This window comes from Crocodylus siamensis, chromosome 1, assembly GCF_052110815.1.
Source record: "Crocodylus siamensis isolate JL-2025a chromosome 1, ASM5211081v1, whole genome shotgun sequence".
NCBI lineage: Eukaryota > Metazoa > Chordata > Crocodylia > Crocodylidae > Crocodylus > Crocodylus siamensis.
Genome location: NC_143395.1, coordinates 400628374 through 400653650, shown reverse-complemented (window position 1 = coordinate 400653650; position 25277 = coordinate 400628374). Strand labels below are relative to the sequence as shown.

At 42.5% G+C, this 25277-nt stretch overlaps 1 protein-coding gene and 1 long non-coding RNA gene across 2 annotated transcripts in view; one reads left to right on the top strand and one right to left on the bottom strand.

Moving 5' to 3' along the window:
* Window positions 1-1350: 1350 nt before the first annotated feature.
* DEUP1 (deuterosome assembly protein 1) overlaps window positions 1351-25277 on the bottom strand; it is a 117432-nt gene continuing 93505 nt past the window's right edge. Inside the window, exons 12-13 of the mRNA XM_090030567.1 lie at window positions 10673-10979; window positions 1351-1946 (exon numbers count right to left, since the gene is read on the bottom strand). Of these exons, the coding sequence (XP_089886693.1) occupies window positions 1773-1946; window positions 10673-10979 (481 nt within the window). The 3' untranslated portion in view covers window positions 1351-1772. The remainder of the gene's footprint in view (window positions 1947-10672; window positions 10980-25277) is intronic.
* LOC149875301 (uncharacterized) lies at window positions 10736-23819 on the top strand. The gene is made up of 3 exons (XR_016439638.1): window positions 10736-10833; window positions 20781-20929; window positions 23630-23819. It is a non-coding gene; the product is annotated as an uncharacterized LOC149875301 (long non-coding RNA).

Sequence of the window (25277 nt, the reverse complement as noted above, 5' to 3'; positions counted from 1 at the left end):
TGTGTAGATGCCTGCCCTGGAGTATTTACTCACGAGTAGTTTACTCACAAATAAACAGATCCTGGAACAAATGCATGTGTAGATGTGCCCAGTGGCTCAATGTCTAGTTGAGATGAGGGATCAAGTGGGGTTTCTTACGGGTCTGTCCTGGGTCCAGTATTGTTTAATATCTTTATCAGTAATTTGGACAATGGGACTGAGTGCATGCTTAGCAAATTTGTGGCTGACACCAAGATGGGTGGAAGTGTGGACATTTCAGAGGACAGGGCTAGGATCCAGAACAACCTGGATAGACTGGAAAAATGATCTGTAATCAATCAGATGAAATTCAACAGTGAAGAGTGCAAAGTCCTACACTTAGAATGGAATAATTGCATGCATAAATAGAGACTGGGGAATGACTGACTAGGTTGCTGCAGAAAAGGACCTGGGGATACAGTGGACCATAAGCTGAATATGAGCCAGCAATGTGCTCACTGCGAAAGGCCAACAGCACCCTGGATTGTCTTAACAGGAGTGTCACTGGCAAATCAGCACTTATGAGGCCTTACCTGGAGTACTGTGTCCAATTTTGGGCCCTAGACTTCAAGAAGGATTTGGACAGTTTGGAAACAGTTCAGCACAGAGTAACAAAAAGAAATTAGAGGCCTGAAAAACGTGACATATGAGGAAAGGCTGGAAGAACAAGAGTTATTTAGCCTGAAGAAGAGAAGATAGGAGTGGGATTTGATGACAGTCTTCAAATACCTGAAGGGTGATTATAGACAGGAAGGAGAGGGGCTCAGTGGTCATAGGGGACAGGACCAAGAGCAAAGGGTTCAAACTGCAGCAAAGGAAATTTAGGTTGGAAATTAGGAAGAACTTTTTGACTACGAGGGTGGTCAAGCATTGGAGCAAGCTACCTGGACAAATTGTGCAATCTCTGTCCTTGGAAATTTTCAAAAGCAAGATGGACAGACACTCGACTGGAATAGCTTAGTCAGGGAAGAGCCTATCTTGAGCAGGGGGCTGGATTAGGTGACCTACTTTTCTATAATCTTAAAATAAGGCTTTTCAGATATTTAACTATTAATCCATAGTATTAGCAACATTATAAGCCAGATTTTGTGCCTCCTGTTTTGTTTTGTTCTCTTCTATCTAAACCTTATTTGGACAGGAACACTATATAGAAGATTAGATGGGACGACATGGCCCTCAGCACAAGTTAGAGCAGGTTCAGTGCCATTCTAATCTTGTTCATCTGCAAAGCTCCCAGATGTTATTCTTATAGCCTTGAATAACAAGACCATGCTATACAATCTGTGCTAGAAGCTGCTAGAAGGATAGTCTATTCCAATTCTATGCAATCAAAAAAAATTTCCTTTGTTCTAGTTTATTTTCAAGTATCTAGGTCCCCTGACTAGATAACCCCCCTTTCCCAAAAGACTTGTAAGCCTCTTAACTTACAGTGCTCCAAATGGATCTCTGGTACATGAAATTTAACTAGATGAAAACAAATAACATATTCAATTTCTAGATATTTTTAGATAGATGAATATCTGCAATACATTATATTCAAAAGTTTTTTGTCACAAAATCCATAGCAGAACAAAATAATGGTAAAACATGACTTCCAAAGAGCCCTAATATTACAATAAACCTATTATTTCACATCAGCCTTGTCAGCAAATATTTTAAAAAGATGGTAGTAGAGTTTAGTTTGGGGAATCAAAGTAGTAGGCACTTTGTCATAACTTTATTTTTTTTAAATAGGATATAAAAAGCTGAAAGGCTCATACATGTCTGTTGTGCATTAGCCAGACATATTTTTTCAGGGTATTTTCAGAATGTCTTTGCAGTTCTTCAAGATGTGAGTTTAAAAGTTCTTCAAATTCTTTTGCTCGATTCTCTTCTTCTTCAAAGAACTTTTCTGCTGCAGCTGTAGGGAAGGACATCTCAGGGGGAGACTTCACAAGACAGAGAGCAGGCACAGTTAGTATGGATTTGCAAGTACAGCAGTCTTTTTACATTACTGAAGCTTAAAACAATTTCTTATCTTGAGTGATACAACTGGTAACTCTATGCATCTTTTTCTCTCTTTTCAGTAAAAGATAGATCAAGGCTTTGCCTATGCTGCGGAAGCGGCTGCTGCTGCTTGAAATGCAGCAGGAGGGCTGAGGTAAGCAGACCTGCAAGTGTGGGCACAACTTTACTGGCGGAAGGAGTTTTTCTGTTGCTGAAGGTGCACCATCTCTCCCCCCCATGATAGAAACTGTGCTGCCAGGAACCACTCTGCTGGCAGAGCAACATCTGTGGGGTGAGGATCTGGACCTTCAGCTTTTGATGTGTTGTTGCAGATAATATTACCTTTTATTCTTTAATTTGGCTTTCTGACAACCCTCCATGTTCTCTGGCCAGCCAAGGATCATTTAAGTCTCTGGTATAAGTAAGGGAGGACTCAGGACAAATATCCATTGTTTGGAATTAACAGCATATATTGCAGCAAACTGGCTGCGTCTACAAGAGATGCTGACTGCACAGTCATTTAGTATAAACAAGTACTAAGTGACTGTGCAGTAACCCAATTTACTGTGGAGTAGCACTGCCAAACGTCTTTTTCTGGATGCTACTACACAGTAGCCTAACACTACTGCACAGAAGTGTTGGGTCACGGTTGTTGCCATGCAACGCTACTGCGCAGTGATATCAGGCTACTGCACGCTCGGCATCTCATGTAGACACAGCCACTGACTCTCATGCATATTAAAACTATTACGTCTATACAAATACCAACAACCAGTAACCTCTATGAAAACCTTTACTTAAAACTTCAATATGGTGTGGGTTATACCTCATTCACTACTGCTAAGTGAAGACTGCAAATAAAGGGAATTATTTTTGCCAGTTTCTGAGCCAGTCCTGAACACTACTGCATCTTCCCTATAATTTTTTGTTCTCATTACAGTATTATGGGATGTTTCCTGATAGCACACTAACAGCATCTACAGTTTCATTGCAATGGGTCTTTTCTAGTTGCACCTCTTTAGTCTGAAGTTGTGATCTTGCTCTTGCTGGATGTTATATATTTTCAGTAGCCCCTTTAAAATGTCCATTATTTGATGCTCATTTAACAGCAGTGATTAGTAAGTAACAAACCAGGTTCTGGTTGAAAATGAAATGGGTTGAACTTAGAGTTGTGTAAAGAAAAGCAGAGACAATTTTTTTTGCTGGACTTGGTTTTAAGGAATGTGTAAGAAACAATTTCCCTGAGGTTTTTGCATCAGTAATGCAGTGAATTTTTAGAATACACAAAATATCAGAGACTAAATGAAATGATAACATTTTCCCTAAAGATTTGTGTGTTTAACTATCTATCTAAATCCATTTTCAAACTATAAAGCATAAGGAAAATGTGCTGTAGCAATGAAGCCAGAGAGAAATATAGTTTTCTGTGCCATCTGCATTAGGAAGGATTCTTAAACTGTCTGATGTAAAGGGTCTTAAAATACGAATTCTGATGTAAGATAAGATTTTAAAGATTTTAACTTAAATGATGATAACTTAAATACTAGAAATTTGTGTGGATTGTCACTGGTCTTTCCTTCAATGCTAATATATAATATCTTTTAGCTATGACTGCTGGGTTATATCTAACATTATGAGAAGACTGCAGACACAACGGTAGACAATGTATCTTTGTCACTTGAAACAGTATATTGTGAACACTAGGCTTGTGTGGCTGATATGGAGGACAATGATTTGATTTGGAGTTTCGGATCACTGTCCTGAATCCATTCGGCTGAATCAGATTTGGAGATTTGGCACTGATTTGGAGAGATTAGGATCAGCTGGGCAGCAACAAGTTCTCCTGGAGCTCCTCTGGCTGTGCCTGCCTCTCCCTGGGTGGAGGGAGCTGTGGGAGAAGCCCCCCAGGGCTGCCCTGCCCAGCCCCAGCTTAGTCCCGGCACTTTAAAAAAAAGCAAAAAAAGCCCCACGCTCACTGGCAGCAGGAGCAGCAATTGGGGCCTCTGGGAGCTCATGGCAGAGCTCCCCATCCAGCTCGGGGCAGTGGGGACAGCAGGGATTGCCCCCCCCCCACCAGGCACCTGTGTAGCAACTGCCCCATGCCACGGGTTCAGCGTGGCTCAGCAGGGTGTTGTGCACTGTCTGGGAGCTGGGGCTACTAGGGCTGAGCAGTGCCAGGCTCTGGCTGACATGTGGAGCTGCCCCAGCTCCCAGCAGAATTAAACCAGGGGCTGGGGAATTGAACAGGGGGCTCAGGAATTGAGCTAGGGGCTAAGGGAATATTCAGGTCCCAAACCCAGTTCCCGGTTTGATTCCCCAGCTCCCCCCCAGCTTTTTCAAGGGAGCACAGGCCCCCAGATGATGCAGGATGACACTAGGCTGCTGGTGCCAGCTGGTGGTGGCTCTGGGCTATTTCCCCAGCTGGCAGCAGCAGCCTGCTGAAACCTTGTGCAGATCCAGGGGCCGTGCCCCCTGGGAAGAGCTGGGGGAATGATCAGAGAGCTGGGGAATCAAACCAGGAGCTCCAGCTGCCAAGCCACACTGCACCCATGCCATAGGGCAGCTGCCACACAGGTGCCAGGCAGGGGGCGGGAATCTTCGCTGCTCTGTGCTGCATGGCAGAGGGTAGATTTAGGCTAGATATCAGGAGGTGCTACTTCACGGTCAGGGCAGCTCGGACCTGGAATCAACTTCTAAGAGAAGAGGTGCAGGCTCCTACCCTGGAGGTTTTTAAGAGGAGGTTAGATGAACACCTTGCTGGGGTCATTTGACCCCCAGTACTCTTTCCTGCCATGGCAGGGGGTTGGACTAGATGATCTACTCAGGGCCCTTCCGACCCTAGAAACTGTGAAACATGTGGGGTTCTGCCATGAGTGCCCAGAAGCCCCAGTCACCATTTCTGCAGCAGTGAGTGCAGGGCTTTTTTTTTTTTTAAAGTGCTGGAAGGCTGGGGATGGGGTCAGGCAGGGCAGCCCTGGGGGCTTCTCCCGCAGCTCCTCCAACTGTGCCTACCTCTGCCCCAGTGCAGAGAGCCACACCCCACAAGGGCTCTGCCCTACTCCCACTTGCTAAGCTGGTGTGGGGGTGGGGAGGGCATGATGCAGGCAGTTAGCTCTGGGCAGCAGCAGGGCACAGCCCCTGCTCCCAGTGCTATGGCACCCACATCAACACTGGGAGCAGGGGCTCTGCCCTGCCACCGCTTCCAGGTGGGGCAGAGGAGTGGGATGCAGGCATGGTAGCACCAGGGCCGGGGTCTATGCCCTGCTGCTGCTTGCCCCCTTCTGCCTGGAGCAAGCTGCACCCACATTCTGCCTCCCCCCTCCCTGGGCAAACAGCAGCAGGGCAGAACCCCCACTCCCAGAGCTGCCACGCCTGCATTCTGTGCCTCCCTGTGGGCAGCTTGTCCCAGGCCCAGCCCCGATCCCTCTCTCCCCCATACCCCTCCCTTCCCCCTCCCCCAATCCCAACAGACTTACCAGCTGGAGGCAGCTGTCAGCTGCCTGTTTATTCTATGGCCAAATCTCCAAATCAGCTGAATCTTTTTCCAAAGCTTTCTGAATTGATTTGGATGCTTTGAGTCGATTTGGAGCTTTTACTTGGTCTCCTGATTTGATTCAGATTTTGAGATCTGGTTCCTGAATTGGGCCAAATCTCCTCTGAATCAAATCAGTTACCAAAGCTTCACACAGTCCTACTGTATACCTCTGTAGAGACTACGAGGTCAAAAAGAGGGTGTGCTGTATTGAAAAATGCTACCTGTAGCAGATGTTAACCTATCACTATGTGATTTACTCCTGCCAGAAAGTCTGCAGGAGGTTTATTTTCATATTCTGAACTTTTGGGGCGAAAATACTGTATTGATCTCCTTGAGGAATTCTTCAGAGGCCCAAGGTCCAAAATGGCCAGCATGTCATTATTTCTCTTTATAATATATGAGCCTTATATGTCCTTTCCAAAATCTCTCTCTCTCTTTGGAACTGTTTCTATGACTCTATTGAGTACAAGATAAGAGTATTGTATTTGGCATCTGCTGATGTTACAAAGGATCTTATTGATAGTATTGGTTTATTTTATTTTACTCTGAAGAAAAGATAAACTTGTCCCAAGGACAATTGGTTCCACTTAATATCTTATCCTGACCATTTTAAGTACACATATTATGAGGGGGCTTACTCCTAGGTAAGGGCTCACCCTCAAATACTGTCCAGCTTTGGGAATTCCCAAAACAAGAAACACTTTTAAGATTTTATAGTTTTCCAGATATCCAAGCCTGAATCCCCAGAACACATAGCTAAGGCCTCAGAATTCCTGGCGCTTGGAGGAGGTGGATCTTCACAGAAACACCTTTGTCTCCACTCTCCCTAAAATGCTCACCAACGAAATATTTAAAGGATATGAGAAATGTTTCAACTGAAACTAGAGATGCTTCTGGGACATCTCTTTGTAAATTTGAATCTACAATAAATCTGATTTGAGTGAAACATCAATCCTGAAAAGCCCCTAGGGAAATCTAGTTTAAAGTAGATTTTATATTACATTTATTCCCATCTCACTGTTGTTTGCATGATAGCTTCAGTTGACCACAGTCCTCCACAGTAAGAAACTGCAGTTGATAATCTCAGCACTGTGGCTGCTATGTCCAAATTTAATCTGAGTGATGTGTTCAGCAAGGATAATCCTTTAGCTAGTATAAATGTGGCTTTTTGTAATGAGGTTTAACTTTAGCTAGAGTAATGAAGAGTTTTTAGTCCTTGGATATAATCAGGTTTTGAGAGGGATTTCCTGCTCCACATTAATCCACCTCTTGGAAACCAGGTAAGGAATCACATAGGCCTTTTCAACTTTTTTGATGTTTCATTTCTTAAAAAAAATACAGCACCTATGAAGTTAGGCTCACTTTTTGTGGTTAATTTGACAAAGTTGAGCTAAGAATCTGAGTTAGCTCACTCAAACTTCCCACTTTATAGATTTTTTCTTTTTGTGAGAGACTCTTTCAGGAGAGGTTAAGAGACTGTGCTGTTTTTTTTCAGAGCTGACTGTCAGCAGTATATTTCACCATTCCCTGCGTAAAATGACTAGGAGGGGGTGTAAACTTTTGAAGGAGAGATGACAGTATGTAGGAGATTGCAAGGACAGTCTGCTGGCATGGATTCTCTGTAAGGAAAACAGTACCACTATATGGCTTTCTATAGCACCCCAGGAGCATGTCTACATGTCACATTTTTTGCCCTCTCTTGAGCTGCAGTGGTGTGACTGTTTGCATGAGTGGTTTTTCTGGATGCTTTAAAAGTCTTTCTGGTGCATTAAGCTAAAACTCCTTGAACATGGTTTCGTTTGGCTCACCACGAACTAAAGCGTTGCACCCATGGATTTATTGCGTGCAAACACAAAGGAACTCAAAGATGTGTAATAAGCCTCTTTGTCCACCAGATGGTGATGCAACTTTTTTGTAGTTCACCCCTTTGTCTTCCCCTCTGCTGCTTTTTTCCCCCCCTTGTGCCATGTGCCGGCTCCCTGATCCCATAGCTGCGTGGGGAGCCCTGGGAAGGTCTAGGGAGCAGTACATCCCACTTTCATAGTTTCATAGTTAGTAGGGTTGGAAGGGACCTGAGCCGATCATCAAGTCCGACCCCCTGCCATGGCAGGAAAGAGTACTGGGGTCAAACGATGGGCAGGGATGGAGGGGCAGTGCAGGACTGTCCCACTCTCCTGCGGCGTCAGCCAGGGACTGGACTTAATTTGTTCAAAAACCTAGTACGTGCAAACACTGATGCAACGCTCCAAAATAAATGAGTTTAAATTTTATAAACCTATTTAATTTAATGAGGATTAAAACCTGTGATGTGTACAGGTACCCCAGCACCTGAAAAGGGAGAAGAGGAAAGTCCATTTTTTAGAGAAGAGGAATTGCTTCACCCCATGGTTCCACACTGAGTGGAGAATGAATGCTGAGACTGTGTTGGAACAGTTGGAGAAGAATTACTCTGTGGTATCAGAAAAGCCATAAGAACTGGTCCTTCATGGCCCTGTGCTTGATACAGGGGATGATTTGACTAGAGCAGGTGGGAGACTGAAAAATTTACACCTAGTTCCATGCTACAGCTTCTGATTTGGTTTTAGTGGTGGGAGCTCTCATCTCGCCTGCCCCACTGTCTCAGTTTAGGTCTTGCCTTGGGGTTGTTAACATCTGTAAATTTATGGACAGTCCATAAAATAAAGCCTTAAAATCCTTATATGTGAAGTCCATAAAAAAATGAACTGTCCATAAAAACTTAAACTCTGAGCTTGATTGAAGATTTGTCATCAGAATGAGGCCAGATGGAAACATTCATGGATAGACAGAGTACAGCAGCATCACCTTGTGTCTGAGTGGGAGCACAGTTTGGCATCCTGCAAGAAGCTCTGTCTCAGGGCTTTGTGGCCCATGGGAGCCTTCATAGTCTCTACCCTCCCCTAGCCAGATGCTGCCACTGTGTCCCATCAGCTGTTTGCTTGGATGCCGCAAGGCCCTGGGCAGTCAGACACCAGGTGGGACAGGCATGGAGGCAAGACAGAGCTGCAAGGCAGGAAATGGGGAGAGGTAGTAGTTGGGGGTCCATGCTCGGTTTGGGGTGAGAGGGAAATTAAGGCCAGTGATGGTAAGGTTTGGGGGTGGGCTGGGGTGAGGGCAGGGCAGCATGGGGTGGGGAAGTCATGGTATGGGGTGATAAGGGGACTCTTGGTATGGAGGAAGCACGGTATAAAACCACTGCTGCAGGGATGCAAGACTTTAGTTGGTGTTAAACCCCTCAATTTGAATCTGACCCTTGGTATTGCTATCCAGGGCCTGGCAAAAGGATTATATTTACATCATGTAAAATATCCATCAGTAAAAAGTATGGTTATAAGTAAAAAGTTTGCAGATTGTCCTTAACATTGTTTTGAGAGTTGGCAACCTTGTCTTGCCTACCCAGAGTTGAGAACAGGTTCATTGCTGCCTGCTCAACTATCTCAATATAGGTCTTGCCTACCCAGAGCTCAAAGATAAATTTCCCTGCAACCTGTATAACTGTCCCTGTGTAGATGAGGGGTGCCAAATTCACCTTGTCGGCTGAACGAATGGGGTGACGCTGGTGAATAGGCTGGGAAGGTCCCACTCCTCCCCCGCCCCCACTCTAGCCTCCCCTAGCACAGTGGATCTCATGCCTGCTCCAGACAGTCTGAGACCCGTGCTGCATGCAGCGCAGATCCTAGAGTGGCTGGAATGGGTGCTGCATGTGGCACAGCTTGGCCAGGGGCATGTATTATGGATCCCAGACTGGCCAGAGTGAGTGCTGAGTTGCATGCAGTGCCCTCACCAAAGGCAATGCCCACTGGGAATTGGCCACACATGGTGTCCTCTTTAGCCAGGCTGGGGTCCATGCTGCATGCATTGCTTTTAGGCAGCACATGAGTGTGGGTCCCAGGTACCATGTGGGCTGCAGCGTGGCACCTGCTCCTGCCAATCTGGGGTCTAGAACACACCCCCCTGGCTGGATTACATTACATGCAGCACCTGTTCCAGCTGCTCTGGGATCTGCACTATGTGCTCACCTGTGCAGAACAGTCCTGGAGCATTTGGGATGGGTGCTACACATGGCATGAATCATAAGCCCTGCCTGCAGGGCTGGTTCAGTGTGTGCTGTGCTCTGGGTGGGTCTGTTTAGAATCAGTGGCTGCACTAGGGGCCAGGTGGTCGGGTTCTGCAGATCAGACCCAGCCTGTGGGCCATATGTTTGACACCCCTGGAGTAGACTTTGCTACTAGCGCTTCTCTGCAGCCTGCACCTCTGTCTCAGTGAGGACATTGCCCAGATGCTGCCTGGGAGCTGTGTTCTTGTGGCCTGCTCTGTTTCTCATGTCTGAATGTTGAATGGTGATGAGTTTCTGTCAATCAAATAGTTCTCAAAAAGCAAGAAGAACTTTTATGAGAACAGCAATGTTGAGGAGGAGAAACCCCAAACCAATGAAGAAACCAAGAGATGTTGAGTTAAAAATACTATGAAGCTTCTGTTATTAAGGAAGACCTGGAGCCTGCTCTATATGTAGCCTGAAGGCAGTATCATTTGAAGCTGTCTTCCTAGTACTAAGTGTAGGCTCAGAGCAAAGATCTGGTCTATTCCCACTTGCAATGGCAGGGACTGAGAATTCCCTTTATCAAAAATAGGGATTACAACTTTCAGCAGCATTTTCTTTCGTTTTTGGTTGCAATGGTTTACAGCTAGAATAACAGGTACAGATGTTCCTTAAATTTATCTATCAGTCTGCTCTATAGAAAATGTATTTGTTTAAAGAACATGTTACTTAATGTAATACATTTGTTCTTTACATATGAGAATTGTTACAACAGGGTGCCCAATTGAAAGCTATATTGGGAACTTGCTAAAAGTTTGAAATCCACCCCTCTTTAGCATAATGGCAGATGATAACCACTCATCATTAATACTGAAGTTTTGTCCCTTTGACTGTATCTTCATTGGCCAGTTGGTCTTGCACTTAAGATAAAGTGATTTATACCAAGACCTGAACCTTTTGCTGGACCACTGCTGTATGATGAACGCAAATGTCCTACCTTTTATGATTCCATGGGATCCATTTGGTTCAGAAATCAATTTTTTTTACATCTGTGTTGAAGAAACATAAATACTCACCAGTGGGTTGTTTTCTTCAGTGCTATATATATGGCTCAGTAAAACATCAATTCTCTCCTTTCCAGGAAACGGCTTGTCACAATTTGAAGAATATGCCATTGGTGGTGATGGAGATTCACCATCTAGGTTCTGTTCCTGATCACTACTAAGTCTATGAGAAGGTAAACTACTGCCACTTTCAGATCCAATAATATCACCTTGGCCATGTGAGGTAGGACTAGGGTTTTGGAAACATCTAAAGGTTTTGAACATAGCTGTAGCTGTCTGTGTCTGTTTCATTTGCCATTCATTTTCATTCTGACAATTTCTAAAACAACAAGAAAAAGATTTGATGTTAGCAAACTATGAGGACTGACTGACTGATTAGGTCCCGCACTTAAGATGGAACAATGTTGTGCTCAAATACAGACGGGGGGGGGGGAGAGGGGATGTGCGCATCTACACATGCAATTAATGTGATGAAATAAACTCAGGAGCAGTTTGAACCACAGTCAGCTGCTACTAGGCGCAGCACATGTACCTGGGACAGCAGCAACTTGAGCTGGGGTGGAGCAGGCCCCTGGGTGGCTGTGTTGACTAGGTGAAATGTATGCCCATGGTCAGCATCTACACATGCATTTTGATGGATTAAAGTACTCTGCTGTAAAACAGTACTGTCCCCAACAGCACTATCCTATGGTGGAGTTAATTAATTTACTGTTCCCTAATACCAGTGCATGTATTACTGACACTTTACTGCAGAGCTAATTAGTCTATTCCACAGCAAAGTGCATGTGTAGATACACCCAGGAATGACTAACAATGTGCTCTTGTGCAAAAAATAGAAGTCAACATCATATTGGACACTATTATCAGGAGTGTCACTTGAAAGTTAATGGAAGTGATTCTGCAGCTCTATTTGGTAAAGGTGAGGCCTTACCTAGAGTACTGTAAAGTACTCTCACCCAGGGAAATTAGAAACAGTCCAATAGAGAGCAGCAAAAATGATTAGAGGTCTGGGAAACTTATGAGAAAAGGTTGAATGCATTGGGATTATTTAGTTTTGGGAAGGCTAGGGGGATGTGGACTCGATAACAGTCTTCAAATACTTGTAGGGTCATTATAAAGAGGATGGTGATAGTCTATTTTCTGTGGCTGTGGGGACAGGATGAGGAACAATGGTCTTAAATTGCAGCAAGAAAAAATTTGGTTGGATATTAGGAAGAATTTTATTACTTTGGAACAGATTAGCTCCATTATTGGAAAATTTTAAGACCAGAACAGACAAATATCTGTCTGGAATGGTTTAGTCAGGGATGATCCTGCCTTGAACATGGGATTGAACTAGATATCTTCCTGAGGCCGCCTCCAGCTCTACTTTTTGATGAATATGAAATACAACAACAAGACCATGTTTTCTGTTGGATTATAACATTTTACCCATTCTGCCATTCAGATTACTTTGTGTGTCAGTTCCATAATAGACCATTTTTAATTATTTTAAAGCAGCAGTAGGTTGTTGCCAGCCAGGCACTTTTGGAGAATGACACCTGTGCCTGAAACTTCTTTCCCACTTTAGTCTGACATAGTCCAGAATCATTGGCCTGCTAAGATCTTTATTTTCTCATTCTTTAAGTCATTCAGTGAAATGGAAGAGGAAAATGCAAGTGAAATGAAAAAAAGACATTTTTAATGAAAGTCTGGAATGTTAATGAATTTTGACCTACTCAAACTTTGCTTGAATATTTTTAAATAAATAAGTGAATGTGCCTAGAAGTAAGCATACAAGTTTTAATAAATCAAAAAACTCTACATATTGTATAAAAACTCTCATCTGTACCACTAAAATCAATGTGAGCTTTTTGCCATATTGTACTTCAATCACAGCAGGATCAAGACCAGAATAAGAAAATGAACGCTTGCATGTACTTTTTAACTGAACAGGAATTTCTTTTTCTAATTATAACAACTGAAAAAATGCAAGATTATTCAATTCCTTGAGCACTTTATAAGGGAGTTCCATAGCCCTTGAGTCTCACTGACAGTCAGATGGATGTAAAATCAAGTATTTTTATCTACTTAAAGCTCCACCAAGTAAGAGCTACTGCAGTTAACTGCAGTTTATGAAAGAAAAGTTACTACCCATTGCAAACAACTTCTCCAGGCAGCTGTCTGAGGAACTGCTAAAAAGATATTGGTACAGTTTTGGAGTTCTGACTTCCACTAACTAAATTAAATAATTTCAAAATGAATGCTATTTGTACAGCAGAATATGAAGCAGATCTGATCACTTCACTTTTTTCTTGCATAACAGGTTTGTCTTTACATTTTTCTAGTAGTGGAGAGAGGCTCTGGTGCATAAAAGTCTGTGCTTATGACAAAGTAAAGATTCTGTCCTTGAAGGTAGCATATGCAATACCCAATACTTACTTTACGTAATTCCCATAGTAACTTTAATTCCAAAGGATCTCAAAGCACTTTACTAACATAAAATACAGGTATGCAAATTCTACTAAAGATCAATCACATTCATGGAAAAACATGACAGTAATACTACCCAGGAAAGGGAAATTGGCTTAATAATTCTCCAGGCATGGAACGACAGTCTCTGCTCCCATACCTATCCCATAAAAGAAGGGACTGAAGCAGTAGGAACTATGAGCCATTTTATAATCTCAGCTTGAACATTTAGGAAAGGATGCCTCTGTAATGCTAGTCAGTGCTGCTTTTCTAGAAGCTCACTAACACAAGAAGCAGAGATTCAGAAACCACCTCAGAGAAGTAATATAGAATATATTTTCCAATTGCATATGAAATGGGGATGAAAATAGGCATGATGCATACTCTGGGTGCAATATATCCAGTAATTATTATCCACTCCAAGATAAGACTCCCTGAGACTATTCACAAAACACTCCAGAATTCAGATTAAATGTATATTTACTATTTAACAGAATTTTCCTTTTTACTCTTAACCTCTCATTGAATAGATACACTTTGCTCTTTTGAGCCAAAACAAATCCTTCTTTTTTCTGTTTTAAAGCCCATTCTGTCCGTTGTGGAGTAAGGGCATTGTGAAGAAGCTGCTGTAAGTGAAAAGAGCTGGCATGAATAATAAAAACATGGATTGTTCATCTTGTGTTCTGACCTTTTGGAAAGTAATTTTCTTTAAAAGCCCACAGCAAAGGTCTCTGTGATCTGTTTTTTTCAAAACTGATTCTCTATATATTTAATAATAGTTATTACTGTTATGTTGTAACTTACTTCACTAAGGCCAAGATTTCCAAACCCTGCTGCCTGCAGTTATGATTTCTTTTAGATAGTAAAAATAGAAAAAAATGAAACAAAACAACACATTGAGATGCTTAAATAAGTGGCCTGGCTTTTCAAAGCAACCCCAGTTCCCATCAAAGTCCCTGGAGCTCAGCTGCTGCTCAGTGGGTGCATCTACACATTAATTAATACACTGTAGTTACTGTGCATTAAATTTAGTACTTGATAATCAAGTACTAAATCAATGCAAAGTAACCAGTGTTACTGTGCAGTAGTGCTGGTGCATACCTTTTTAGTGATGTTACTGTGCAGTAGTCTAATAATACTGCACAGTGGCATATGAGCACTGTTTGTGCTGTGACATGACACTGTCATAATAATACATGAGTATTATTAGGCTACTCATGTAGCTGCACCCATTGTTTTGAAAAACATTTCAGCTATTCTTAGGTGCTGCAATATGGATTTTGTGCCTTGTTTTGAGGCACAAATGTCACAATTTTGGCTTCAATTTCTGTCAATATAGAATCATAGAATCATTAAAAAATAGGGTTGGAAGGGACTTCAGGAGGTCATCTAGTTCAACTTCCTGCTCAAAGCAGAACTGTCCCCAACTAGATCATCCCAGCCAAAGCTTTGTCTAGCCGGGTCTTAAAAACCTCCGAAGATGGAGATTCCACCACCTCTCTAGGTAACCCATTCCAGTGCTTCACTGCCCTCCTTGTGAGAAAGTTTTTCCTAACCTAAACTTCCTTTGCTGCAACTTTCCTTGTTCTGTCATCTGCCACCACTGAGAACAGTATAGCTCATGGGAGGGCAATTATTTTGGGTAGAGGGTCGCTTACTGAGTTTTGGCAAGCCATCGAGGGTTGCATGACAGGCAGATAAATATTAATTTTCTAAATTTTTTAGGGGCCCTGCAGGCCAGATAGAATGGCCTGGTGGGCCACATCTAGCCTGTAGGCTGCATTTTGCCCACCCCTAGTCTAGCTCCAACTTCTCTGGAGCCCCCCTTCAGGTAGCTGAAGGTTGTTATTAAATCCACTCAGTTTTCTGTTCTTCAGATTAAATAAACCTAGTTCCCTCCTCATACGTCCTGTTACCCAGCCACTTAACCATTTTCATTGTCCTCTGCTGGACTCTCTCCTCCATCTGCAATTTGTTCACATCCTTTCTGTAGTGGGGGACTCAAAACTGGACAAAGTACTCCAGATGTGGCATCACTAGTGCCAAATAGGGAAATAATCACTTCCCTTGATCTGCTGGCAACACTTCTACTAATGCAACCCAGTATGATATTAGTGTCCTTCACAACAAGGACACACTGGGTGCATCTATATGAGATGTTACTGCGCAACAAGCTACTGCACAGTAGTTCATTGCTACCATACAGTAGCATTGCCGGGTACTAACTGTGAGATGACGCTACTGTGCAGTAGCTTGTTGCTAGTGTGCAGTAACGTTGGGAAAAAAACATGTGGCAACGGTACTGCTCAGTAATGCCGGTTACTGCTCAATCATTTAGTACTTGCTTGTACACAGCAATTTGCAACTGCACAGTCTGCCACACATGTAGACACTGCCATGGTTGTGGTAATTTGTAGTGTGAATGCTGGGTTAACTGAAATCAACAGGAAAACTCTTAGGTGTGGAGCCTCAGACAACTAACCAGGGATAACATTCCTACTATAAATAAACACAGCCAAGGGATCTTTATGACTACAAGGTTCAGAAGCTGATCTTTATGTCTCATTTTATCTTTACTACCATCAGCACATACCATAGCATTCAGAAACTGAATTCTGACAGGGCAAATGCTATTGTTTAAATGGCATCTTAGATTTTCCCTGAATGTTTTCCACTAGTTACAGGTACAGAACCTCTCAGAGTCTGGTGCAAACACAGACCATTGAGACATGCCTGAAGGACATTAAAGAATATACTTGCATGCAAGCTTTTTTTCTATTGTGAAAACATTTCCAGGTTTATGAATACAGGGGAAAAAAAAAACTTGGCATCTGGAAATTACCACTTAAAAAACCCATCAGCACCACATGTTTTCTATTTTTACTATCTAAAAAATATCTTTTCACCCTTTCTCCAATGCTATAATTACCATGGAAACAGAATAGCAAATTAAAACAGAAATAACATGGTTTATGTTCACAATAAAATAAAATATACCCTAGAGTCAAAATGAACCAGTAACAATTGCCTGGTTCATCTGCATACAACTGATGGTTGAAAATGTAGTTCTAGTTTTCTGGGAAAATGTTGCTGTAGTTCCTTGCTTGGGAATTGAAAACTAACAGATACAACAGGCTTGATTTTTAAAAAGTCTGGTATGTTAATATGTGTACAAATTGCACATGGAATTTACGCATTTAATTTATTTTAATTATGACAATGTAGGCACAAATACCCAGTTTGTGCATACATTTTTGGTGACTGAGTATGTGTAAAGTGTGTGCTTTACTTTCTGAAAATCAGGCCCAGAAAGTGTACATTGCTAACCTTTGGGCCACCACTTATTTTAGCTTCATGACCTACTCAAAGAAACATTTGGCAAGTCACAAAAGCTCAAATCTCTTAGTGTGTTCATAAGTTCAATAACTATAGGTTTGGCTCCCTCAACCTAACACGTACACAAGTAAGCAGGAGTTAATACAGGATTTTTCTCACTTTGATTTTGCAAACTAAATTGACCCTAGTTACAGACTTATCAGGGAAAGGAGCTTATATTATACATTGGCCACTGCCCTTGCATTTTGAAATTTTAGTGAACGAGTGCAAAACAGCAATCAAAAAGTATTCTAAAATGTCAAAAATCATTTTATTTTGCTTACTTTGAAGTGCTTAATATCGTTAATTAGAATTTCAGTGGGCACATCTAAACGTGCATTAATGTATTTTTCCTAATGTGCATTAAATTTAGTACTTCCAATGTGAGGTACTAAATTAATGTGCATTAGACTGTACTAGTAATGCAAAGGCATGTGTTTTTAGGCACTTGATATGCAGTAGCTTATTTTACTGTGCATGAGTGTAACAGCACATTTTTTTACACGCCACTTTAATGCGCAATAAAATAGGCTACTTCACATTAAAGTGGATGTTTAGACATGCCCAGTTAAATTTTCTTCCCTTGCATTGCTTTAGCCTTCACATATGAGGCTTGAGCTTTTGTGACTCTCCAGATTCATGCTAGATGCATCTACACATGCAATTAATGCTTATTAAGGTTTTTGCACAGTACCTTAAGGTACTGCGTAGGTAACATGTAGCTGGGAACAAAACTACACATGATCCTGCTGAGAGCAAGTTTGCTCTCAAAGGAAGCAGTTCAGTGCAGGACTCTTGCTCTGCCCCCCTGCAGCAGCCTGCAGGAAGCTCCAGACTCCCTAGGGTGCCAGTCCTGGGCTGGCAGGAGGCATAGGGGTCAGTCTTGGGCTCAGGGCAGGGAGGCGAGGGCTGTCCCACTTCTGGGGCAGCTCCCTGCCAGCCCCATGGATATTGGGGCTTGCCCTGATCTGCACGGGGTGGGTGGGAACTGTCCTGCTTGTAGGACAGCTCCTGGCCAGCCCTGTGCCCAGTCAGGCAAGCCCCACTCAGCACAGGGCTTGCAGGGATCTGCCCCACATGTGGGACAGTTCCTGCCTACCCCCTGCTGTTTTGGCTGACTGGGAACAAACTGCTCCTGGTCAGCTGTCTACATGTACACTACCACACTTATCCTTGTTGAATTTCATCTGATTGATATTTCAAAACCCGTTCCAAAGACCCCCTCATCCAAACCACAAAAGTAATATCATCCATGTATATCAAAACTTTCACCTGGTACTGGCCAAAGGGGATGATCTAGTCAGTGACCTGAAAATGGAAGGGAATCAAGGGGACAGTGACCATGAGTTGATCACTTTCTCTATTCACTGCAAAGCTGGCAAGTCGGTCAGCAATATGGAAGTCCTTGACTTTAGAAAGGCCGACTTCCACAGGCATAGGAGGCTAGTTGTTCAGGCCCTGAGAAACTATAATCTGGCAGGGAGGAATGTCCATGATGAATAGTTGTTTCTCAAGGATGCTATCCTTGAAACACAAGGAAAGTCCATTCCAACCCACAAAAAAATAGCAAAAGGGCTGGACAAGCTCCTTGGCTCAGTAGGGAACTCAAGAACCTCCTGCACCTAAAAAAAACAAACCAAAAAAGCTTAAGGGATGGAAGATGGGAAACATCACTAAGGAGGAGTACTTGGCATTAGACCACACCTGTAGGGAGCAAACTAGGAAAGTCAAGGCTGAAATGTCTATGAAATCTATTGAATGTCTATGAAATCTATCTGGGGCTGGACTCTATGATTTTTCAGGGTCCCTCCCAGCCTGAATGTTTATGAATGAATGCTATGAACCATTTTTTTCAGTCTATTCAGGTTATTTTTTCAGTCTATTCAGGTGATTCTAGATCCTAGCCCTACCCCCCAGGGTGTCTGCAACTCCAGTCAACTACTTGGTGTCATCCACAAATTCACTAAGCGTGGCCTCAGTCCCGTTGTCCAAATCATTTATGAAGATATTAAACAACACTGGACCCCAAACAGACTTCTGGGGAACCCCACTTGATACCTCCTCCCCATTAGATATTGAGCTATTTATGACAACTGTATAAAATGCTTTAAAACTAAAATTCTTCTATTGTCATGAACAGCAAGGTTCTCATGAGCCACAAGAATAACAGTAATCCCTAGTAAAATAAAGCAACTAATAATTAGTTTTTTCTTCCCTTAAGAATAATGCTAGTATTGTATGAGAAACCATGTGTGACAAATTGGACTGATTTTTAATCAAATTACAAGGCCAATGGACACATGAACATGGTAGATATTCTACACATATTTGGGGCTTAGTGAAATTCGTGGCCTTACAAAATCTAAAAGTATTAAAGCTCCTTAAGAAAATACCCTTTATATTTGTAAAGCACCTAGCATAATATGGATAAGCAAGAAACAATAAAATACTACATCATTTAATGGTAGCATTATCAAAACATTTATTTTAAAGGAATTTTTAAGTTAAGGATTTCAGCAGATAATTAGATAAATTTGCTGGTATGAAGAACTGAAATCATGCTGTAAGATTAGAAATGACAAAGGACTAATTATGCAGGTTCTGAAAACTTTATCCTTCTTAAATCTTTGCGTACAATTATTAAAACCTTTGCTGCAACAAATGATTTAACATTAGTGTTGAAGCACAAGTCTTTCATGTTAGTAAGCAAAATATTTAACGTTTCATTATATTTTACTGTTCTCCACTGTGCTAAGTATATTTAATGAGTACTTTATTTGTATATTGTATGCTAATGCTAAAACTCAATGTTTATCATATATCTGAAGGTTAGGCTGTACTTCAATGATTAAAATGAACTAAGAACTAGAGGAATAACTACAACATACTTTTTAAAAGGCTGAATGCACAATATCCTTATATCTCTTACTGTTTTTTCCTAATAGGGGGTGTAATGTTTAATTTGTTTTGGACATATGAAATTTCATTTCTTTTTAAAATCAGGTCACAGAAGAACACCAAAACAAGACAAAGCATTAAAACTCATTTAATGAAACTTTCAACAAATGAAACTGGTAGGACACAAAGCTCTATAACAGGATTTGTAGTTCAAACTGCTTATTAAGCTAATTTCCTAAAGCAGTTTACCTCTTATGTATATCCTTTTGCTGTCTTGTTTTTATTTGGTGGTAGTAACATGTTCTGTACTATTTTGCAAAACAAGTAGCAAAAGAATAACCTATGCAGAATACAGTATACAAAAGAAGTTTTAAAAAATATTCAATGATAAAATAAGCATTAGCCATTTTTTATACATTTAAACAATGAAATACCAATCAGATACTTCTGAAGCTTTATTAATTGACAAATTCCTACAGTCTTCTAGAAAGAGATAACAATTTATTCGAAAGGTACTAGCTGAAGTGACTGTTGTTAGGGCATGCAAAGGAAAAGTATGATGAAAGGTAATCTCTGTGGATTTACTGGGAAAATATTGATATCTTATTGGCAACAGAGAAACCCATCAGTGTATAACCACAGTCTAATTTCACAGCACAGGCACAGATAGATGTGATCATTTTTGCCCAATTTGGTGACAGAAAGCAGTCTATAGCTGTGACCAAACACAAGTGCATGGCTGCAGACTGCTTCAAAAATGGGTGGCTGTGTGAAAATCTGAATCCTCATTGCATGAGGGGGTCAGGTGAAGAGGTTTTGAAACAGAGCCTCTTCTATAACTTCTGTCTGCCCAGCCTGTTGCTGTTTTCAGAATGAAAGGGGGAAAGAGAGAAGAGGGAGTTCAATCTGGGTTTTTTTTGGCCCTGATGGAGGGTGGGATGGGTGTTTTTGAGCCCCACTCCTGATGAATTGGAGCCCCCCCCCCCCCCCATCCTCCAGCGCTGGCTGGGGAACCCCTGGAACAAGCTCCCTCTGCTCCCTTCCCATTCTGACAGGCTGGGAGAGAGGAGGGGGCCATTGCTAGGGGACACCAGCTGCAGGCTCCCAGCCAGCAGCTAGACTCCCCTGCCCCCTGGAGCCAGCAGTGAACTTCTGTTTTTGGTCCAGGGGATCATTGTGACTCAGAACGCTTCCTGAAAAACAGTCTTGGTTACAGGGGGGCGCTGCACCCCACGTGACTAAGGAACTTATCTAGCAAAGAATTTCTAAAGCCTTTTGGGTTATACTAGCAACACAGGACTCTAGATATGTGCTATAGAGCAGTCTGACCCATGTTAGAGTTATGTTGCTCTGGAGCTCTTCTCCCCTTGTAACTAATACATTTTACATTCTTCAGGACTTGCTGTGTAGTTGAAGAGAAGAAGATATCCCCTGTATATGTGTCTGGCTCCTTATTTCTGTATCTGTTAAACGCTGAGAAGCCTAGCAAAATTCTTCCAACTCAGCTGCTACAGTGATGCATACAATCCTAGGAGCTTCAGAGGGGTAAGTCTGAATTGGCCATTTAAAAAAAACAAACTTGTCTTGCACATAAATGAAACTCTTATCCCTAAATTTAGACAATAGGGGAAACAGCCAGGTAGAAATGGAGACATTTGTGACTTCACCATTTTTTGGGGTGAAACACTGGGTTCTCTTGCTTCCTGCTTGTAGTTTAGGAGGAGCCACAAAGATGTCAGAGGAATATTTTTGGCTGTAGAAGACCACTTCCTCTCTTTTTCATAGCACAGGAATTAGCCAGAGTGCCCTTTGGGACATGTATCACTCTAAAATATTTCCTTATAAAAGTCACAGAAGAACCTAAGCCCCCTCCCACAGTATAGGACATTTATTCCTGAGGGTATAAACAGACATTGCCAATGAAATAGATTGGCTGTGCTGGGACATCCTGGCAAGTCTGATTTGCTTCTTGCTTGTTGTCCCACAAGGTTGGCCCCTGCCACTGTCAGGAGTGGTTCGGGTTTGATTCTTCAGGACAGCACTCAGGGCATTCGTCTCAAACTAGGAAACCTTGGGGTTTCCCCATTTGTAGAGACCCCAAATCAGATTCCCTGGGTGCTTGCCTCAGGAAATGGGGAGGGGAAATCCCATCTGTATTCCATTCTGGCAGTAATTTATACATAATGGTGGATGCTTGGTGTCCTACCTATGAGTGACAGACTGCCCTACCAAAAAGAGGCATCTAATCTAGAAGCCTGTACCAAGCATTATGTCTGGAGGACGTATGTATGGACCTTTGAGAAAGACAAAGGGCTAAATCCTCTTTCCCTTTCTGTGCCTAAATTGTATGTATGTAGTAACATCACTTTTGGCACTTATGCCCAGGTTACGATTCTGCTCAGCATATGCAAGCCCATATTTGTCTACTGAGGAAGCTGAGTAGAGTGTGCTCCAGCTGGGTAGCTGTTCAGCAAGGTAGGGTGGCTCAGGTAGGTATGTAAGACTATGTAAGTCTTGAAATTATAGTCACAGAAAACCTGAAAGTAGGATGTGTTAGGGGAAGATATTTTAGCCCAACAGTGTAGTAGCTAGGGCACTTGCCAAGGAGAGGGATACTTAGATTCTATGCCTTCCTCACCCAGATGGTGGTTTAAATTTCTTCCTCTCCTCTCCCCTGGCTTTCACACAGGTATACGTGTAGAGTGATTATTTCATCCCGTAGCAAAACCAAATCCAAAATTGTGCATAAGAGCCACAAACTGTATTTACACATCCATGTATGTGCCATTTAAGCACAGAAAGCAAAATATGATTTAGCCTAAAGAATACAGTAGAAATTCTAGAGTATTTTGGTCTGTAAAAACAAGAAAAAGATGGGCAACCTTCAAACATCCAGAAGTAGGCTATCTAGAATTCTCATAATGTAAAATCAGGGCTGTCCAATTGGTAGTCCATGACCTTCATGTGGCCTACTAGGGATTAAGTTGCAGCCCCCAGGCTCCTACCCAGCTGCCACTTCCCCCATCACTGCAGCTATAACGACAGCCGGAGACTCCAAGCTCCCTCTCCTGCTTCCAGCTGCTGCTTCCTACCCCTGCCCCGACCCAGGGAGCAGTGTGACAAAGCAAGGGGACTGAGAAAGGGTCTGGGCTGTGTGTTGGGGGGCAGATGGGAGATTGTGCCTGCATGGGGTAACAGTAAAAATGCAGTGGTGGGGAAGGGGTGTGCCTGAGGGTTTGGGCTGCAGTGGGAGGTAGGGAATCACATCCATGCAGTGTAGTGGTGGTGGTGGGGTAGATAGTGCAGCAGTTGTGGGGGTATGTGGAACAGCCTGAGGGGTTGAGGAGAAATGTCTGTGCAGCCCAGGGGCTTAGAAGTCGGAAAGCCCTGATTTTAAATCATGAGATAATAGTGCTGGAAACGGATCTAAAGAAATCATCTAGTACAATCCCCTGCACTGATGCAGAATCAAATAGACCTAACCTAGCCCTGACATTTGCCTTACCTGTTCTTAAAGACCTCCAGTAAAGGATATCTCACAACATGCTTATGCAGTCTGTTACATGACTTCATCAGCCTAACAATTAAGTGTTTTTTTCTAATATCCAATCTAAATATTCTTTGTTGCAAATCAAACTGCTTTCTTCTTGCTCTCCCTTCACGGGCAGTGGAGAAAAAATGATCACTATCATCTATAAAACAGCTGTTTACATATTTTCAGAATGGTATCCTCAGCCCTCTTTGCTAGACTAAACTAAACTTTTCTTTCAACCTTCCCCAACTGGTCCTGTTTTCTAAATCTCTTATCTTTATTGTTGCTCTACTCTGGGGTATCTCCAGTATTTTTCTTGTGTGTGGTACCCAGCAGAGAACTCATTCTACTCTACTCCACATGTACAACTATTTCCCATTGCTTATATATGACACTTCCGTTAATAGATCTTAGCCTTTTTTACAACAGTATACAGTTGTGATCCATTACAAGCCCCAGATACTTTCCTGCCATACCACTACCTAGCCACTTATCTGCCATTTTGTATTTGTGCATATGATTTCTATTTCCCTAGTATAGCACTTTAAACACATCTCCATTGAATTTTATCATTGATTTTAAACATCTTTCCCTTATCAGTATCAATTTTTGAAATCTGATGCAGTCATCAAACTATTGCCCTTTGGCAACAATCCCTCTCAGCTTTATCACGTGAAAATTTTTATAGGTGTACTTTCTGTTTCGTCTTTCAGGTTCTTAAGAAAAAGCGGATAGAACCAAGCTCAACACCCCGCTCCACCTGCAGGAACTCCCTGGGAGTGACTTCTCATTTGACAGTGAACCATTGATAATTACTTGTTGAGAGCAATTTTTCAACCAGCTGTGCACACACCTCATCATGATAAGGTTCATGGTGATTATTTCTGGACTACATTTTCTTGCTTTTTTTATGAATATTTCTCCCGAGACGGTGTCAAAAGTCTTACTAAGTTAAGACATGTGATATCTACTAATTCCCTTTTCACTAGCCCAGTCACCCTGTCAAAGAAGAAAATTAGATACATTTGTCAACAACAGATCATGTCAAAACCAATGTTGTATATTTTATTATCTTACTGTCTCCTAGGTATTCTATAATTTGTGCACCCTTTAATATACTACAACTATTATATTATTTTAAATACTTTTGGATCTTCATCATAGTAAAAATTAATAAAATAAAATGGAGAAGCATATGAAATCTAATCACATTTTACAGTGTCAGGTTACATTTGTATTTAAAACATTTATGATTTTAATTAATCCTATTATTAGTTGGATTCCAAGTTTTCTCAGGCTGTTTTTAAGACGCTGTGCTCACCATAGACTTCTAAGGAGTATCACTTTGTTTCCAGTGCTATTACAAGCATCAGAATAGACCAGGGGTGGGTCATATGTGGCCCAGGGGCTGGATGCGGCCCGTCAGGCCATTCTATCCAGCCTGTGGGACCCCTAAAGAAATTTAGAAAATGAATATTTATCTGCCTTGTGCTCCTGTTATGTGGCCCTCGATGGCTTGCCAAAACTCAGTAAGTGGCCCTCTGCCCAAAATAATCGCCTGCCCCTGGAATAGACCTGGCCGTGTACCCATGAGTGGAAATGTGCATTTCCTCAGGGACAGATAGCAGCAGCACATATTTGTGCTGCTGCTAGTTGTCCCTGGGCACACCCATACACTGGCATGTAATGTAGCAAATGTAGTACTGGCATGTAATGTACCCCCTGGGTGGGGTAGGGGAGGCTGGGGCCTGCACCTGGGCTGGCCCCAGCAGCCTTACCTGGGATCCTAGGGGCCTCCCAGAGCTGCAGTGACAGTGATCCAGCTGCTTGGAGCCTGGCTAGCAGCCAGAGCATGGCTCTGGCCAGCCAGGCTCTGGTTTCTGGCAGTGCCTGCTGCAGCCATGTGAGCCACCCCCGCTTTTTTTTTTGCATGGTTTTTTTTTTTTTTTTTTTTTTAGATACGAGGATTTTTGTATCAGATTAATGCGTATGTGACTGCCGGGTTTCGATTCCTTGCTCTCGGGTGGTTCTAGTTCTGTAGGTAGATGACACCCTACTCTTGAGATCACTTCGGTATCGGAGCAGTTCTCTCTCGCCCAAGTCCCTGACCCTGTTCTCTCCTGCCATGACTTGATGTTCTTCAGTGTCAAGGTCAGTTTGTGGTACACTCTGTGGCCCAGGATCCCTCGGCGGTCACATCACGGGGCTCCACCACCCCTGCACCTTGGCCTCACGCTACCTTTAGTGTGTTCTTCTTCCACGGGTCCAGGTCCTCAGCTGTAGAGTAATATTCCCCACCTGGCCTGCCCCAATTGTGGTGCTCATCAGTAAGCTTGGCCCATGGTCCCCCTGGCCTCCTCC